We start from the raw sequence: 18,735 nt of genomic DNA, 5'->3' as shown, positions 1-18,735 counted from the left end.
ATAAAAGAAAAAATAACTCTCTATTCTACTGGTCTTCAGAGAATGTGCCCTGTCTGACTGTCTGGAAGTGTGTTCTTTCATTTGCACGGTGAATCATGGCCTGTGTGGGTGCCTGGCTGTGCCAGCTGGCAGAGAGAGGTCTGTTCTGGACCTTGGATAAGGCCATCCTTGTGTGGCATATAGATTGACTTCACCAGAGCACACAGTGGCAGAAATGAGCGGTGTCATCATTGCACCACTGCATGACTGCAAACTAGCGTGCAGTAGAACAGATGGCTATACAGACTACCGAGTAGAAACAAGAGTGATGTCACAGCATCCCTTTGTATGCCTTAAATCAGGGCCCATGTCAATTATAACGTATACAGAGATGCAGCAAATTGGACAAGAACTAGAAGAAGTACCAAGTTACAATTTCTTTGCACCTTTGCTGAATACTTTTGAAGGCTACAAATTAAACTAATTAATATTTCCTAAAAATGTAATTCTAGGAGTTAGCTAACATCAGGTAATTTTGTGATGATCGTAGATTGATTTTAAATGCAGCCCAATTAAGGTTTAAATTTCACAAAGTGAAAGCACATGATTTAGTTAACATGGTTCCTCGTTCCCGACCTGTAAAAGGCCCGTGTAGACTGTAGACTCAGTAAATGACTTGCTCATTCCAAATGATCAAACATTTACTGAATGTACATTGGAGCTAACTAAACAGTAAATATAGATACAGTAAATTCAGCTCATATGGCCTATCACCAACAGAGCAGTGACTGCGGTTATCGTCGGTTACTAGTAGTGAGGTCAGTATGTCAGTTATGTTGGTCACTCTAGCCCAACCTCAGAATGGCTGCATTGTGGAGCGGTCGCTGACCTCAGACGGCTCTGGGCACATAGTGACACTGGACTCTCTTGTTACCGTGGGGACAAAAAAAAAACCAATCAGATCGCTTAAACTGTGCCGCTACTTCTCCAGTCCACAGAAAAAGTGGGTGATCCACAGGGCTGAATCCTCCCCTACAGACACAAAAATGTATTAATTCTCATTTTATCCAATTCTATTAGTTTTGACGGACCAAGAAATAGACAAGTGAAGCTGTGATAAAGCAATACATGAGTTGTTTATTAATAAGTCATCATTAAGGTGTTACGTACAAAAACAATTGAAAAAGAAAACGATTTTCAAAAGTGCTCAGTCAGTACAGAGAAATAAATAAATGCATACATATAAAAAACACTATTCAAATAAAATCTAAATGTAAGCTTGTGGCAAGTGTAAACATAAATAAAAAAATTTCAGACTCTAGAGAGAGAACTAGGAAATACTCCCTACACCATTATAAGACTTCCACACCACATCTACTTAAAAAACACAAAAAAGACAAAAGTAAAGACAAATAGAAAAAACATGGTTTCCTTTCTTTCTCAACAAAACTTTAAATCAGTCACAAAAGAGAGTGAGAGTGGCCCAGTGAGAGACTTCACAGCCCAGAGAAGATTTGAGAACTTGCATGTCAGTAAGGCTACATGGTGCTCTCACAAAAGACACTTAAGTGCTTTACAAGCTTCATAGAAATTAGTACAAAACAACAACTAAACTGACAAGTGGCATACTAGTGATTAAAAGGTTGAATCTGTAACGCCGTCAAACAGCGGCCTCTAGGCCAAAGAGTGGTACTGCGCTTTGTTTACATTTCTTTGTTTTGGTTTGATGTGTGGATAACATTTTAGTGCTTATACGGGAGGGGTTCCTATTGCTGGCACACATGCCAGGCTCTGAGGTGTGGCCAACAGTACAAACACCTACCCTATACCCACTCAGATCCACCCTGCACACCAAGAGGAACTCCTTAGAGGCCTAGATGTCGCTGTTTGGCAGCATTACAGATTCTACCTTTGAAGGGCAACTACGCCCAATTTCAGAATTCGTACATGCTACTCCTGTGGTCTGAGACAGTCCAAAACATATTAGCAAACATGAACAACTAGTCAAATATGTGATGTCATCAGGTATAGAGTCTGAAGCGGCTCTTTCACTACGACAGAATAAAGCTCATTTGGGTATAAACACTCAAACAAAAATGCTGTGACTCCACAAAACTGGTCTCCCAATTGTCTATTGAGCAGTTCCAGACATTATACCTAATGACATCACAAGTTTGTGTCTTATGTCTGTGGTTTCTAGGCTTTGGGAGAGAGTAGTTCATGTTCATAAATACTGATTGAACTTTCCTTAGGCCAAGGACATTCTTTTATTTATTCGGGTGATAGTTCCCCTTTAACAGATGGACTTGAGCTATCACAGGCTTCTTTTGTATTACAGTACACTGTATGGACCCGGGCTAGGCAAAGTAGTAGTATACGCAACGTAAGCATTATGTAATTTCCGAGCAGCTGTTGGAGACATCCGTTCCGACTGCTTGTCAATAGGGGTGTCACGATTTATCGGCTGAATCAATTACAAAAATAAATGGATTAAAAAGTGCAGTTAAATGGTGGCAGTTAAATGTCGCAATGTGTCTGGTCTAACAGAAATGCAAAAGAGGAAGAATAATTTCATTCAGAAGCACTAAGATTGTTGAAAAGAAATGCTCTAAAAAGACCCTGAAATGTAATCGTTTAGATGCACTGATTAATCAACAAAACAATCATTGAATGAATCGATCACATAAATAGTAGTTCATAATCTTTCCCCATTCTGTTTTGATGGCATTCATACACTGTAGCCCTTGCATTTAGATGCCAGTTTCAATGGTCAGTATTATTGTGACCCAAAACTGATTTGGATTATTGTGTAACAGGACAAATGATGGAATGATGACGGGCGTCTCCAAAAGTTGTTTACATTGCATTCAATTATTGTTTACATTATTAAAAACGTATTTACACCCTCACTGTGTGTAAACAAGTGCAAGCTCATCCGGCAAGTGATATGTTCAAGTTTCTTTGTCTGGCCTAATCGAATCAAGTACATCAAATGTCTTTTGAAAATATTTTAAAGTAAATATTGGCTTAGGTCTGGCACTGAGTTAGCTTTGTTGGTGATTTAGGCACAAAGTGGCCGGTTCCATCAGAGGCATGGCGCAGGGAACATTTAAGCCTCCTCCTCACAGATCCGTTGGTAGACCACTGCAGAGGGGCACCCGGAAAACAAAGTCAGTTTAATATACCACTCCTACCCCTCCAGTGCTGCTGAATCACCCCTTTAAAGCTGTGCCCTAGTACACAAAACCAAACAGTGCTTAGAGAAACAAGGAACTGCTCCTTTAACAAGTCAAAACAAAACAGACAAATGTGAAGGTGTGGGTCTATGGGTTCGGTTAGGTTGCTGTGACGATGGCGGGGACTGTGATGGCGGTGGGAGTGACTCGACTCTCGTTCTCAACCCGATAGATGACGTCGCGGTGGGGGGCAGCGACGTCGGGGTGGTCCGTCATTGTGATTGGCTCGTCCCGATCTTCCCGCGATTGTAACTGGTCGAAGTATCGCTCCGCCTCTTCCGACAAGCGGTTGTCCTCCTTCTCCTCCTCCTTCTGATAAAGGGAGAAATGGTGGAATTGTGTGTGTGGTCCTGTCTAGCTCAGTAGGTACAGCATGGCACCAACACTGCCATGGTTAGGGGTTCGATAAGAGTTGTTCAGTCAAAACAGAGGTGGTCCCTGAAGCAGTCTCAGTTGATTTTTTTTCTCCAAAATGGTAGCTTGAAATGCAACCTATTTCAATACCAATGTGGTTTGATTCATCAAACCATACATCGAGTGTTTCGTTTTGTGCTGCTATTTTGAATTATGTATTTCTAGAAATTCTAAATCGTGGTGCAAAATACAACCCTTTTTAAAATGATAAGTAAAACCACCTTGCTATGCCATGCTAAAAATGTATGCTGTGTCATCATACAATAAGGTACTTCGGGGAGAAAACGTCCATCAATTGGTAAGCAGAATTTTGATTTGGGGGCCCCCTACAAAAAATAATTGGGTTTTCGGTACAGTGGGGGAAAGTTTGACTTTCCATGTTCCACTCAGGGGTGATGTAGTGTGCCTGTCAATGCATATTCTATATTAAAATTAATAATCGAAAACATTTATTAATTATATAAGATTGTGGGAAAAAAAAACAGCCCCCGGTGGTTAATGGTTAACATACCGTTGTATTAGTTCGGTACACAGCTGTACTGAACCTAAGGTCCAGTACTGAAATGGTTCGGTACGGATACGTGTACGTGTACCTTTACACCCTATAGATATTCATGCACAGCCATTGGTTATCATCATCACATACCTCCTTCTTCATCCTGTAGTACTCGTCTATGGCGTACTGATATTTGGCCGACGTGATGCCAAATAGGGAGGCCATCCTCTCTCCCAGGTAATCACAGGCTGGAAGGCAAGTGTGACAAGGAGGCGGTGAAATGAAAAGCCTGAATGCACTTTATGTCTGTTACTGCAATTGCATGCGTTTTTATTTTATTTTATGTGGCAGCCATTATGTTCAAGGCAAATTTCCCTTGGGACAAATAAAGTCATATTGAATCTTAAAAAGGGGCACTTTACCAAAAAACAATGCAGATTTATTTCGTACATAATCTCTCACACATTCCAAAACTCTAAACAGTTTTGCACACATTGATTTTGTTTGACAGTTATTGAGTGAATGAGTTTGAATATGGTCACCAGTGATGTCATCTGGGACATTGAATCCTTGTGTTGCATCAATGACAGCCTAGTGACATGATAAGGTAGCAGTCCCTATAAAACAAGGTATTGCTATTTTTCACCTACATCATTAGATGGTGCTGTAATTAACACAAAACAAGGATTCAATGTCGCTGATCACATCACTGGTGGCCATATTCAGACAAATTTATTGTCAAACTAAAATAATGCAAAACTGCTTTTTGGACGTGTGTGAGATTGTGAGCATAATAAATCGCCATTGTTTTTGATGAAGTGCCCCTTTAATAGAGGAGGGACATGGTTCTGTATCACACTAGCTCCCGCTCAGCGTCTCATTGCATATATCTCGCTTCAGCATATATATACTGAATAAATTTCAAAATGTACCTTTAAATGCCAGCATTCATCTGGCCACACCCCCATCCACTTACCTACATAAGCAGCGGTGGTGCCACACACTCATCTCCTTCTCAAATTTCATCACAAGCAACGTGTTGCTCATATGCCCACTTGACGTGGAGAAAAATATTGGCTGACAATGTTTACGAGGAAAGGAAGAACAAGAGATACGTTGACATCATATCTTTATTTTCTCTCTCACTATTTTCGAGAAAATACGGCGATATTGTCTTCGTCACTGGAGTGTCTGGAAGATGGTGATCATTCTAAAATCCTCCACCGGTTTTCGTATTGGGAGCACGCCGCTGCATGCCTCTCAACTGCAGTTCCTTGCTGTGCTGGTTGCGGTAAAACCTTTCAGGACACAGCTGAACTGTAGGACGCGCCGTTGTTGTGAGAAGCGGTGAGTTCCAGGTTGGTGAGTGATGTTTTGCTTGCGGCTCCACTTGTCTGTTAGTGCTATGGGGGCTGGCTGACAATGTTTTACGAACACCGGCCCCAGATTAAGGTCTTTTGTTCAGCCTCTTAGGCAACAGCGGAAGACCTTGATCTGAAGCCCATTATAGTTAACTAGTGGGCCACGACCATTAACACTGGTGATCCCTGTGTTTTCTGGACGAGTGGATGTTTTCTCTGTCACCGTGTCGGCCCCCAGTCTTTCATATCCAAATGAGAGTATTCCCTCACGAGGAAATATGGGCATGGATGTTCATTAGCGGAAGATCTGTGTTCAAGTCAGCTACACAGGCCAGTTGGGTATTGTGCTGGCTCCGTCGGGTGTTGGTAAAATCACCGTTGTAAAACTGTGTTAACATCTTGTTTCTCTTTTCTCTTAAAAAGTGAGGAGGGTTTCAGAACGGCGGCCTGTCTGAGTGAGTGTTATATCATTGTGTACAAGTTCAGGTGATAGCTGCTTAGCTTACGTGCTAGTGGTGGCCTACTGTTAGCCAGTCAGCTGTTAGCTGCGGCGCTAGCCTGCTGTGATCACTAGGCCAGGAAACGTTAGCTTGCGTGCTAGTCGTGGCCTACCTAGGCTAGGCTAGGAAACGTTAGCTTGCTGCTATCGGCCGAGGCCCAGCGCGGGGTGGCTCCGGCCCCTCGCGCGCCGCCGCGGTTCCCAACTCCCCTCTCCCTCACGGGGAGAGGCGGGGGGCATTCGAAGTCTCCCCTCTGGTCGCGTGCACCGTTCGCTCGGCGTCTCGCGGGCAGGGGCGGTAGCGCCCGACGGTTAGAGCGGCCGTTAGCTTAATGCTACACTGTTGAACGTGCTTTGATTGTAACATGTTTTAAACACTCTTGACTACGACGTCATCTTTCACAGAGGATGTTCGTCGAACCTGCCCTGGGCCAGGACGGCAAGGACTGCGTCAACAAGGGGGACCGTAGCGACGGGATGGAGCGGTGACGCTGCCCAGGTCGACAACACAGAACGGCTGTGTTTACTACGGTGCCTTGAGACTGCACTTCGCTTGATCTACGCTCCGGGTAGGCAAGGTCTGGACCAGACCTTGAGTACGTCTTCTTGCTTTCCCTTCTAAATGTTTTGTAAATAACGATGTTTTCCAAAACGAGTGTTGCTGCACTACATTTAGGATACGATGCGAGTTATGTGTGAATTGTCTTGTCACTGGTATTAGCTTCTCCATGCAAATAGGGTTGTTTATTACAGATGTGAAAATGATGAGGGAGTTTCCTGGTCCCACGCCCTGGAATATTGGGCGTGTGCACCGCAGAAATTCCCCCGCCATAGAGTACGTCACCGTGCGCGTCTCTGTTGGTAGGACTTCCGTGTGCTGTTCAGGTCCATATGATGGATCTGTTTAAAACGCGGGGTGGTCAGGGCTCCTCCTCACGAAGCTCCTATTCGGGCCTTCTGTGAGTTGGGACTCTCCTTCCATGTGAGGGAGCCTCCTCAGAGTACAGAGCCTCCTCCTCAGATTGATAAGGTGAGTGGAACCTCAAGAAGGAGTCCTACTCTATTGTGTGTGTATTCGATTCATTTCGATTATTGAGTGTGTATGGGTTCAGTGCCTCCTCCCCGGAGAGCCCTAAAACCAAACTTTTACATGGCTCAAGGTGCAATATATTCTTTTCAATCTGTACAGCTCGCATGGGAAGTCTCTCTGGGGATTTCCGTCTCCTCTCTATGGGAGGGTGGTGGAATGTAAAAATGTAAACAATTTTTACCCCCGGCCGTGTAGACTGGGATACATATGAATTCTATATGAATTGGAAATGGGGGACCCTGATGGAAACAAGACAAGCGTCTTTTTCAGGTCTGCATCCCCTTAACAATTGTGTGTATTGAGCCGTACTGTATTGTACCCATTCTGCAATCTGTTAAGTAAAGTTTTCATTCATTCATACATATTGTTGGTGCTTCCTTCTTTTCTTTTAAAAAGAGTTGGAGTTAGGAAGTATCACACCCCTCTTGTCGTTCCCCTGGGCGCCTTGGGGATTCAATGACAGGTCTAAATAGCCTATTCATTGATGTGGTTGTGTCCCGACGCACGCATAGTGCTAGATCGGGGTGTTCTGTAATCAGGCGACTGACTGGCACGCCTTGAATGAATGAATGAATGAAAACTTTATTTAACAGATTGCAGAATGGGTACAATACAGTACGGCTCAATACATACAATTGTTAAGGGGATGCAGACCTGAGAAAGACGTTTGTCTTGTTTCCATCAGGGTCCCCCATTTTCAATTCATATAGACATTTATGACATACACAACATACATGACATTTATGGCATAGGGACATATAGGTATTTAGTACTGATACATTTGTGACATAGGCGGTATTCAAATATACAGTACTGTTACCCCTAGATCCTGACAGAGTATATACATATGATGGGGAGGGGACTGTACATTAGGAGGGGGTGGGTGGGTGGGAGGGAAATATACATACGGCGGGGAGGGAAAATATACATGCGGTGGGGAGGAGACTGTCTATTAGGAGGTGGTGGGGGTTTTGGGCATTTACGGTGGCCAGTTTCGAATTGCAGCCTCCCGTAGGTGCTCTTTAAGGGCGGTTTTGAATGTGGGCAGGGATTCACATTCCTTTACAGCTTTGGGTAGGGCGTTCCACATTGTTGTGGCATAATTGCGAAACGTGTTTAGTCCCTTGTTTGAGCCGAATCTGGGTTTAACATGATTTGTTGAGCTTCCTCTGGTGTAGTGGTTGTGGTATTCACTGACCTTTGGGAAGTATTTTGACATGTACATGGGCACCCCGGTCGTATAGTGTATCTTGTAGACCAGGCCCATTGCAAGTTGCTGTACTCTGTCGTCTACTCTAAGCCATCCTAGGTTGGCAAAGTGGGCAGGGGTGAGGTGGGTTCTGGGGTTCAGGTCAAGTAGTAGTCTGACCAGTTTGTTTTGTGATGTTTGTAATTTTGTTTTAAGCGCCTTTGAGGTGCTTTGGTACCATGAGGTGCACGCATAGTCATAGTACCCTTGAATGAGTGCTCCTGCCAGAGTCTTCAGGGTATTCTTGTTTACCAGAGAGGAGATCCGGTACAAGAATCTAGTTCGTTGGTTGACTTTTTTTATTACATTGGATGCCATTTTGTCACAGGAAAGATTTGCCTCTAGGATGGAACCCAGGTAGGTAATTTCGTCTTTCCTTGTGACAATATTGTCACCCACTGTAACTGAGAATCCGTCGGTCTTGCTGAGTTTGTTATTTGAACCGAAGAGAATGGACTCTGTTTTGCCCATGTGTAATGATAGTTTGTTATCAGCGAGCCATATGCAGATTTTGCCTAGTTCCGTGCTGAGGGTTTTTTCAACCTGCAATTTGTTCTTGTCAGAGACCAGCAGGGCTGAGTCGTCCGCAAACAGGAACAAGTTGCAGTCACAGGCTGACGACATGTCATTTGCATAAATTAGGAAGAGTAGCGGTCCTAGTATGCTTCCTTGTGGAACACCACAGCTCACTGTGAGGGGGGGGGATAGAGTACCGTTTACCTCTACCATCTGTTCTCTCCCCTCCAGGTAGGATTGCATCCAGCTCACTGATAGGCTATCAAAACCAATTGCTTTTAGCTTGTCCATTAGAATGGAGTGATTGACAGTGTCGAAGGCCTTTTGTAGGTCCAGCATGACCATGCCGCAGTATTTGCCAGCGTCCACCTCTTGTTTGATGTGGTCGTTCAAATAGAGGAGGCATGTGTCAGTGGAGTGGGACGTTCTGAAGCCAGATTGGAATTCGTAGATTAGGTTTTTTTCCGCCAGGTACTTTTCGACCTGTTCGTAGACTATTTTCTCCATGACTTTCGAGATGGAGGTAAGAATAGAAACAGGGCGGTAGTTGCCTGGGTCTAATTTGCTGCCCTTTTTGTGTAGAGGGGTCACTCTCGCAATTTTGAAGTCCTTGGGGACGTGCCCCTGTCTTATAGAGAGGTTTATTATGTGTGTGATGACTGGGGTGATGGCGGCTGCTGCGTCTCTGAGGAATTTGGAGGGGATGTTGTCATGGCCAGTGGCCTTGTTAGGTTGGAGGGCGCTCAATTTTTTGAGTACCTCATCGGTTGTTACCATTTCAAGTTTGAAGTCATCTTTGTGGACCCCTAGGTTTTTGTAGTATGCTACTATGTGTTCTACCCCATAATGCCCTGAGTGGGAGGGTAGTTTGTTTACCAGTGTTGTGGCTATGTTTGTGAAGAAGATGTTTAAGTAATTGGCTACATCCAGCTTGTCTGTGATGAGCGTGTTGTCCGTCTTTATGTTTATGTTTGAGAATCTGGTTTTAAGTTTTTTACTGCAGCCTAGTTGATTATTGAGTAATTTCCAAAGTTCGCAGGGTTTGTTTTTGTTTTCCTCAGTTTTGTCGTTGATGAAATTTCTTTTTGCGGTTCTGATCATTGGTTGCTTGGGGTTAAAACAGCGTTTTTATAAAGCAACTGGGATGGAGGTTTTTCCTCTTCCGACAACCTGTTTTGGTTGTCGACGGATTCTCGTTCATATCTGGGGGATGATGACGGAATGGATCTGAACATATGTAGAGGGGTCTCTCGCCCTGGACGTCTGGGTGGCGCCTTCTTTTCATGTTTAAGATCAACACGCATATCTGCCCCTTCTCCTGGAGTAGGCATGTCGGCGTGGTTAGGGCACGGGACTGGTTCTGGTCACGCTGGTCCGGATCAGTTGAACCTGTTGTCCGCCGGGGATGCAGATCTGCTGTTCTGGTACCCTGAGGGACTTGGGCTTTTTTCAGGGGGAAAAATGCCAGGTCGGTCCGGGTGTCACAGGGTTAAGCGCTATGGAGACCCTGGTTGGGTAAATTTTTTACTCAGCACTGTCGTAATGGCTTACGGCCATGCCAACCTGTACACGCTAAGGCTGAGCCCGAACCCTGTTTTTAGGGTTCGAACGTTCGCCAGGTTTATCGAACGAACGTTCGAACGTTCGTTTTTTTAAATTTTTTAATAAATTTTTTTTTTAATAAATTTTTTTTTTCATTTTTTTTTAATAATAATTTTTTTTTTTATTGTATTATTATAGATCCTACGGAGGGCGGCATTGCATAGTCTATTGGTGAAAAACATGTTGTTTACAGTGGTGGCTGTTCATGTAAACATGTAATTAAACAAAGCACTCAGAAGAAAATAATCAAGCTACTGAATCAAAGTATGATAAACAATAGCCCTTGCAGTCACGTAAGGGGCTAGATAAACAAATGCATTCGTTTTGTGGCATTAGCGTTATATAGTTAGTGTTACAAGTTCAACTTACACGTAACAGGTATTCACTCTTGGTCGACGGGGAGGGGAGCCGGGAGGAGAGGCGCACGCCTCGGCTCAACAGACCCGTCCACCGTCTACCTCGGACGGGTCTGTCCACCGTGCGCCTGCTGTTGTTTCCAACGCAACCACCTCCCGCCATGAAGCTCGCGCGACCGTGGCCGAAAAAGGATGGTATTCATTAATGATCCTAATCTGCAGGTTCACCTACGGAAACCTTGTTACCGATTACTTCCTCGGCGGGGAGCTAACTACGGCTCCCCGGTAAGTCTGTTGAGGCTTGCCGATTGGTGGTAACAGCAGAGGCGGGTGCAAGCGGTGTGACGTAATTGGCAGAATCGCCTGTCAATCAAAATAGAGCTCTGGTTGAGAAATAGTATCCCGCTGCAGCCCGGCAGACCATACTGGTTGAGCCGAGCGCCTCGCATTCACATCACCTCAACCCCGTGCGCATCCTTTATTTTTTTTTCACCGAACGTTCGAACCTATTAATTAAAGTCCGAATGTCAGCGTAACGAACGAACGTTCGAACGTTCGGGCTCAGCCTTAGTACACGCTCGATCTCGTCAGATCTCGGCCGCTACACAGGTTGGTCCTGGTTAGTACTTGGTCGGGAGACCGCCTGGGAATACCAAGTACGGTGTGCTTGGGGCTGATTCTCCATTCTTTTTCGCTCCTCTCTCACGCATGGCGAAGAGGGGCCTGTTGGGGTGGTCTTTGACCTCCTCTGGTGACCCTGTGCTTCCCGTATCGCCGGGCCCGGTCCGAAGTGATGTTTCGTCGACCCGTAGGCCTGGGTTAACCCTTTTTTGAAAACTGTAACACTTGTACTGCGGTATAGCCGGTGTATACCCGCAGGTGTGTTTTGGAGTTTTTTCTTGAGGGGTTATAGGAACAACCACCGCATTGGGTAACACCAAGGTGGTTGATTCCCTGGTGTGTTGGAGCAGTGTCAACTCCCGGGTTCACCGGTTGAGGGTGCCCCTGCCCGCTCAGCTCCTATTATGCAATGAGACGCTGAGCGGGAGCTAGTGTGATACAGAACGTTAGGTTAGGACTATAACCAAGTTCTGTTAACACTAGTGGACGCTCAGCGTCTAGACGCCGCTGCGGCCCTTGATTTTTCATTGTGGTGAAATTTGTTGGGAAGCGGATGGGGGTGTGGCCAGATGAACGCTGGCATTTAAAGGTACATTTTGAAATGTATTCAGTAAGCGAGATATATGCAATGAGACGCTGAGCGTCCACTAGTGTTAACAGAACTTGGTTATAGTCATAACATAACGTTAGTTAGTGAATGGTATGAATTAAAAGCTTGGTTGGCTGACCCCAGGTAAGGACATGGTGGGACCTTTCCTAAGTTCCATTGTATGACTAGTTTAAAAGAACAGCAGAATTGATATCTAGGGATATGCTATGTGCTCTTTCAGCACTGATTCTGGATATACAGTCGATACAGAGTAATGATCCAATCCATTACTTTTATTAAACAGAAGGAATGATTGAGATATAATCAAATTATAATACATTTTTCTCCATTAGACAATTAAGTCTATCTGCTTTGATTTCTGACATGTCATTATGTGGCTACTTTGATTTTTAGCAACTTAAACTTGCACTACTTACTGGGCACTGGGAATTGACCTATCTTAAACTCTGCCCTGTTTTCTTGACCCTCCAATCACAACTGTTGCTTTCAAACTTTGTCAGAGAGAAACAACAGTTGTGATTGGACGATCAAGAGGGCGGGGTTTGAGATAGGTACATTTCCCCCCGGTGCGTTTTGGCTACTTGCCATGTTGGTTTTACAATAATACAAGGTATTTGAAGTACTGTGGCAGGAATATGAACGAAATGTACAGAATGTCCACGCAGCTCCAGGTCCATCTCCTGACCTGAGATGGTGGATGTGGCAGCTCTCCACATGTGAAACCACACGTATGGGCCCCAGGTCATCTTTGACTGGAACACACAATGACAAAGAGCATATTTAGGATCTAGCTTGGAAAATGTTTGGTTAATACAAAAAAAAGCCCAAAGGGCCCGGTACTTGGCCGAGATTAATTTCACGCCATAAATAGATCAATACAGTCCATATTAATTAACACTTTGACTACCGGGACCCGTCTTTAGACGTCTTTGCTGGCCATGCTAAAGTTGCCGGAGGACGCGTTACGTCGTCCTTATATCAATATTTCAAAAATCTGCGATCGGATTCATATGTCCCCTCCGCTGGCCTGAGATCCACCAGCAGGACCCACTGAGCTCTCTGGCGGTTCAGGAGCGCCATCTGGTGGCCGATCGGCGCAATCGCCAAACAGGATGTTGAATAGAGGTTGTCATGACGACCGTAGTACTTCCGGGCGCTCGCTATAGGTTATGGGACTCTGGCTCGTCACGCTACACGGTGATCGATTGGCAATAACTGGCAATAACTCGATAAACAACATGATTTGGACGTATATACCATTATACAAGCTGGAGATGGACCGGGTAAAAATATATCCCATAATGATAAGATTTCTACTCGACGATGATCGCCCAACGGCGCGCGGAGACTGGGGTGAGTTTCAGCGTGTAACGTTACCGTCTTCGATACTAACTGCTATTATCAACATTTGACCCACATTAGATGATTGGTATAACGCTGCCCACGGAATTATAAACGCCCCCTCGCCCATCCGGTCAACATCAGATGACGTGTAGTAACTTCTAGAAGTACGTCTAGTTGGAATTTTTTATATCGCGCTGATTGCCATCAAACTGTATTTCATCATCAATATAATGCATTTGGGGCTATATATCACGTTCTGGAGAAAGCTGCAGAAAGAGATGAAAACATACTTATACATTAGACCATACTTTACTATGAATATGTGAATGAAAAAGTTTAACGTTGCTACACAATGAACAATACATATAGGACTTTGAATGGGCCCTAATAATGGCAATGTAGCAATAGAATTTAAAAAGTTATAGCCCTGCAAATAAGGGGACTTTCTCCATAGACAAATAGCGCTGGCAATCTATGGTATATCATGAATTTAACCTTAGGCAGCCAAAGTGTTAATGTTGCATTTTTTTTCCAAATGTAGCCAAGAGTAAAGATCCTTAATGAGAGTTTATATAATTCTCTGTGCATTGCATCAGAAATCGGATGATTATAGATGTGAGCAGGGTTAGATAAAAAGAAAAAATAATTCAAGGGCTTTTTTTGCCCCCCTTAATTGATTTTCGGGGGCTTTTTTTTGTATTTCGGGGGCACTGAATTTTTATGATAAACGGTTATTAAACATCCTTACATCCACATTTTTTGACAGTCTTCGTCCCGCGGACAAAAAGATCCACACAAGCTCCTCGAACACTAGCCGTGTTTGCAGCCGGAGTCTCACGACAAGCTTTGCAATAAATTACATGTTGACCGGTAGCATCCTCCTCAACCCCTACCCAGTCTAATCCCCACGACTCCATCGTACTCCGCTTTACATTTTTTTATTTGAGGACCTGGGGAATCTGCTTCTCAGACTATTTTTCCTTCGTGTTTTTATAGTTTGATAAAAAACGCTCCATCTTGTCTGTCTTCAAAATGCCATCAAATGCTGGTGAGCTGCTCACCTGCTAATGTGAGAGGGTGGGGAGAGTGACGTTGACATCGGCGTCTGATCAAAACAGATTTAATAAATCACGTCTTTCACTCGTCAGTTCAATAAATAGTAATATTAATTTTTATACTATGTTTGATAACGTAATGTTAATGACATTAATAATGTCTCCATATATATATCATTAGTAAACGAATGACAACCTCCGCCTCCCAACGAAGCGATAAACGATAAACTGCACGCCTCTCGCTAATCCAGCACCAAGCTGCTGCACCGCCATTCTCATCAGCAAAACACAGGTCACGAGGGAATCATTCTCACAGGACATTATGACCGGAGATATTTAAATATGTCGGACTTCAACAGAATATATATATATATAATTAGTAAACTGTCGGGGGCATTTTGTGCCCCCCTTAACTGATTTTCGAGGGCATTTTGTCCATTTTCACGGGCATTTTGCCCTAAGCCGGCATTAATATCGAACCCTGGATGTGAGGATATTACGCCGTCATTCATCTTTGTAGTCCTAAGAAAGAGGAGACCCAGGGCTTTCGATGGACAAATTTCATAAAACTACACTACCCAGCTCACACCAGCTCTTGTCAAAATTGGAGCTGATTGACGTAGAAATTAAGTTATTTTCGTGATTATATCTCACAGGATGTATGACTTGGCCATAATAAGGTAATTATATAAGCCTGATATTCTATATTCTATATTCATATTTCAAATTGCATGTGTCTGGATGGCAAAATGCAGTACTGTATCTACCCCCTGTAAATCATCTTCCCTTTATTAATTTGCTTAGATTTATTGTACACTTGATCTCAAGAAGGTGCTGAATGAGCTCAGTGGCAATTCTTCACTGGTCTGGTCAATGGGTCTCATTCCAGAAAATTTTTCAAAGATATATTCTGGAAGACTTATCTTGGAACCACTGAGACATAATCTATGACAAGTACACTCTGAGTCTTGAATGTGCTGGAGATATGTCTTAAGTGGCTGAAACGGTTGCAGAAATTATATGATCTGATATCTGCTTGGAGAATGGCATTCTGTCGTAAACTCCAAAGCGCGTTCCCGTTCAGGTCATTTGCATACAAACCACGCCCCCGACAGTCCTTATAAAGCAACTGGTGACGCAGCTCTGTGAAATGGAATGGCGGAAGTGCTTTGAGAGCCGCGTGATTACGAAACCTAGCGTCAGTCAGTGCCAATGAGAGAGCGTCTCCGAGAAATGCGGCTAGGTTTCATAATCACGCTTGCGCCCATCAAAACTAGATTAGATTAATGTATTGGCATCATATACAGCTCGTGGTACACACCTGCCGCAGCGTGCGCGCACACACACACGCGCGCGCAGTACTGTATATGAATGAATGAATGAATGACATATAATATATATAGTCTACGGGCCGGCGGGCGTAATGAATGAACGCAGTATGGCTTATTATTCCATAATTAAGCCTATAGGCTACTGTTCATTCGTAGGCGCACACAAGACTTGTTATGGAATATTAATGCAGTCTATTTCCACCGATTAGCTTTAGTTCTTATTTATTTATCCACTGTCATTTCAGTGTTGGTGTATAGGCTATATAGTGTATTTCAATATAAGTTTAATTGATTAATGATATATTCGAAGGAATGCAGGTTTATAGCTATATCAACCCCCTCCAATGTACAGTAAATTACTAAGTATGGTTGTGTCAATATTCCAATGTACAGTTTTGCTTGTACAGTGTAAGTCTACCACCCCTCCTACCCAACCTCCTCCAACAGTTTCTATGTCAAATGTACTCTCTTTTCTGGACTCTTTTTGTATCACAAACAGTACTGTATTTGCAAATCTGGTATGTCATAAATGTATAGATGTAGCAGTACTGTCTATCTGTGTCGTGTGTGTCATATATGTTATGATGAATTGAAAATGGGGGACCCTGATGTAAACAAGACGAAATTCTTTCTCTGGTCTGCATCCCCTTATGTAATTGAGCTGTACTGTACTGTACCCATTCTGCAATCTGTTAATAAAGTTTTCAATCAATCAAACAAAGGTCTGTCCCATTGTATACCAATCAATTGGATACATTGCATGTTGACCTGCATTCTTTCAAATGTATATAATTAATCATTAAAACAGATGTGTAACAAATAAGAAATGCAAATTCCACAGAAGGCATTAAATTATTATTATTTTCAATCATTTCACAATAATTGCATAATTGTGTTTGAATATCTGAGTAATTAAAGTAATTATACATTTGTCCAAAATAGCTGGTTCAGATATGGTTAATCCAGCTGCCCTGTGATCAGATGAATCCATATTATTTATTTTTCCGACATCAAATGCGTAATTTCTTATCGTACAAATATTGTCATATTTATTTTAATTATGATCAAGTAATTAATTCCAATGAGGCCTGTAGCGTTAACATGAAGGAATCACTATGAGAACACAGTCTGTCAAGTTATAATAAGATTTTAAATTAGTCAATCAATCATGAGATTTGATCGTGGGCTGAGAGCATATTTAAGTGTGCTCCTCAGCACTAGATCTGCTCTCAAATAAGATCTCAGGAACATTTGAGGACTCCCACTCCCAGCCCTAATATGTCTTAAATAGGCCGAAATCTGGCTAAGACGAAATATTTTGTCGTAACTTCGTTCGAGAATGAGACCCAATGTTAGCATGGTGTTATTCACTGTCAAAGATACAAAAATAATTATATTCTCCTTTGGTTACAATTACAATTTACTCAAGCATAGTAACAGACACAATCTTTCTGACACTGGTCATTCATTCCCTGAGGTCTATAGATGTCCCTAGATACCAAGAACATGCTAATGGACCTTGTAGAAGTGGAGCAATCTTCCATTTACTTAGGTGGGCCTATGTACTTTTATGCAACTTTTCTGAAAATATGGCTAGGGCTTAACTCAATCAGTGCCAAACCCAAGGATAGTCGGGTTAACTCGCCAACCGTTCAGCGCCAGACCAGAGTATAGTCGGGTTTTCATCGTTATTTCTTTTATTCTATATTTTTATTCATTTCTCTCACATGGACTTCGGGGTTACCATAGGGAACCACTCTGAGATCGCTAGAGTGCAATATCGGCTGCATCCTGATAGGTGGCAGTATCGCCCACCCTTCGAAACCCTTTCTTCACACCCGGTGTTACGTTTAATTCACTCCGGGCGCAGTTTTTTTGGTCAGGCGAGTCTAGCGGGTCACTCGATGGCATTGAAACGCGTCCAATGCCCCCAATGCATGTGTTGTGGTGGATTATGTTGGTGACATGATGGACACCAATACTGGAAATCGCGATCAGACAATTGGAATATTCTTTTTGGGGTACCTCCTAGTGAAGGTAAGGACTATATGACATCAATCCTGCTTTGATCCAACCATGATTTCACATCGATCGCAACGACCATGTGTAGCGTACTCCAGAACGTATGGCGTTGGTGACGATCAAAGCATCAAAAAACGACCCCCCCCCCCCCTTTCATGCATTCATGATGAAACATAATACCTATTATATACATTTGATTTGGAAATAATAGCGTGTCTAGGCGAGCAACGGAAAAAACGCTTTTAGTAAAATTCACGTATTCCTCCATAGCGCCGTTTTATGGAATTAGCCAGGATCACTCTGAAACGTAGTTTATATTCACCACGGTATAACACGCAAACGTATACATGAATTTTTTTTATTATTTTTCACATATTGAACGATGGATAGTTGATGTCAAATGTGCCATAGTATTGTATCCATAGCTATAATATAGAATATAGATATAGCCGTGCAAACACAGCCACACATTCCTATCTCTTAGAGCGGTGGCACAGTAGGAACAAAGATGCGCGCGCACGCACATGGCAAAACGCTCCCGTGCACATCTGAAATCTGTCGCGCACGGAAACGTTTGTGTAAAATATGCATGTAGTTAAATTGACTGGTGCGTTGCACCGAATACTACGGTAACCTGTTGCATGTGACGTTACCAAGAGAAGCCTCGCTTTCAGTGCTTTGTGGGCGGCGCTACTGCGCGCTCACACAGACAACAGAGCAGGAAGCGGACAGATCCGACCAGCATCGCTGGCTCCTCACAATGCAAACGCGAAAATGTACATTACAGATTAACTGCAGAGAAAATTCCCAATTTATCATCCCGGTCGAAACTAATTGGAAGCGGAGTGCTACGCATGCAAAGCTTGACCATATGTTTCTGTGTCTAATACAAGTGGTGGCGATCTCAAAGCTCACATGGACACAGAAAAACATTACAAACAAAGCAGGGCGAGG

The 18,735-nt window shown here is 43.3% G+C and overlaps 1 protein-coding gene across 2 annotated transcripts in view; it reads right to left on the bottom strand.

Moving 5' to 3' along the window:
* Positions 1-1,096: 1,096 nt before the first annotated feature.
* Positions 1,097-18,735, bottom strand: part of LOC311228001 (protein FAM177A1-like) — a 29,601-nt gene continuing 11,962 nt past the window's right edge. For both annotated transcript variants that reach the window (XM_084313888.1, XM_084313889.1), the window contains exons 3-5: positions 12,715-12,781; positions 4,276-4,373; positions 1,097-3,527 (exon numbers count right to left, since the gene is read on the bottom strand). In XM_084313888.1, the coding sequence (XP_084170014.1) occupies positions 3,315-3,527; positions 4,276-4,373; positions 12,715-12,781 (378 nt within the window). In that variant the 3' untranslated portion in view covers positions 1,097-3,314. The remainder of the gene's footprint in view (positions 3,528-4,275; positions 4,374-12,714; positions 12,782-18,735) is intronic.

Source organism: Notolepis coatsorum (assembly GCF_963971535.1).
Source record: "Notolepis coatsorum genome assembly, chromosome: 5".
Classification (NCBI taxonomy): Eukaryota; Metazoa; Chordata; class Actinopteri; order Aulopiformes; family Paralepididae; genus Notolepis; species Notolepis coatsorum.
This window is presented reverse-complemented; position numbering and strand designations above follow the sequence as displayed.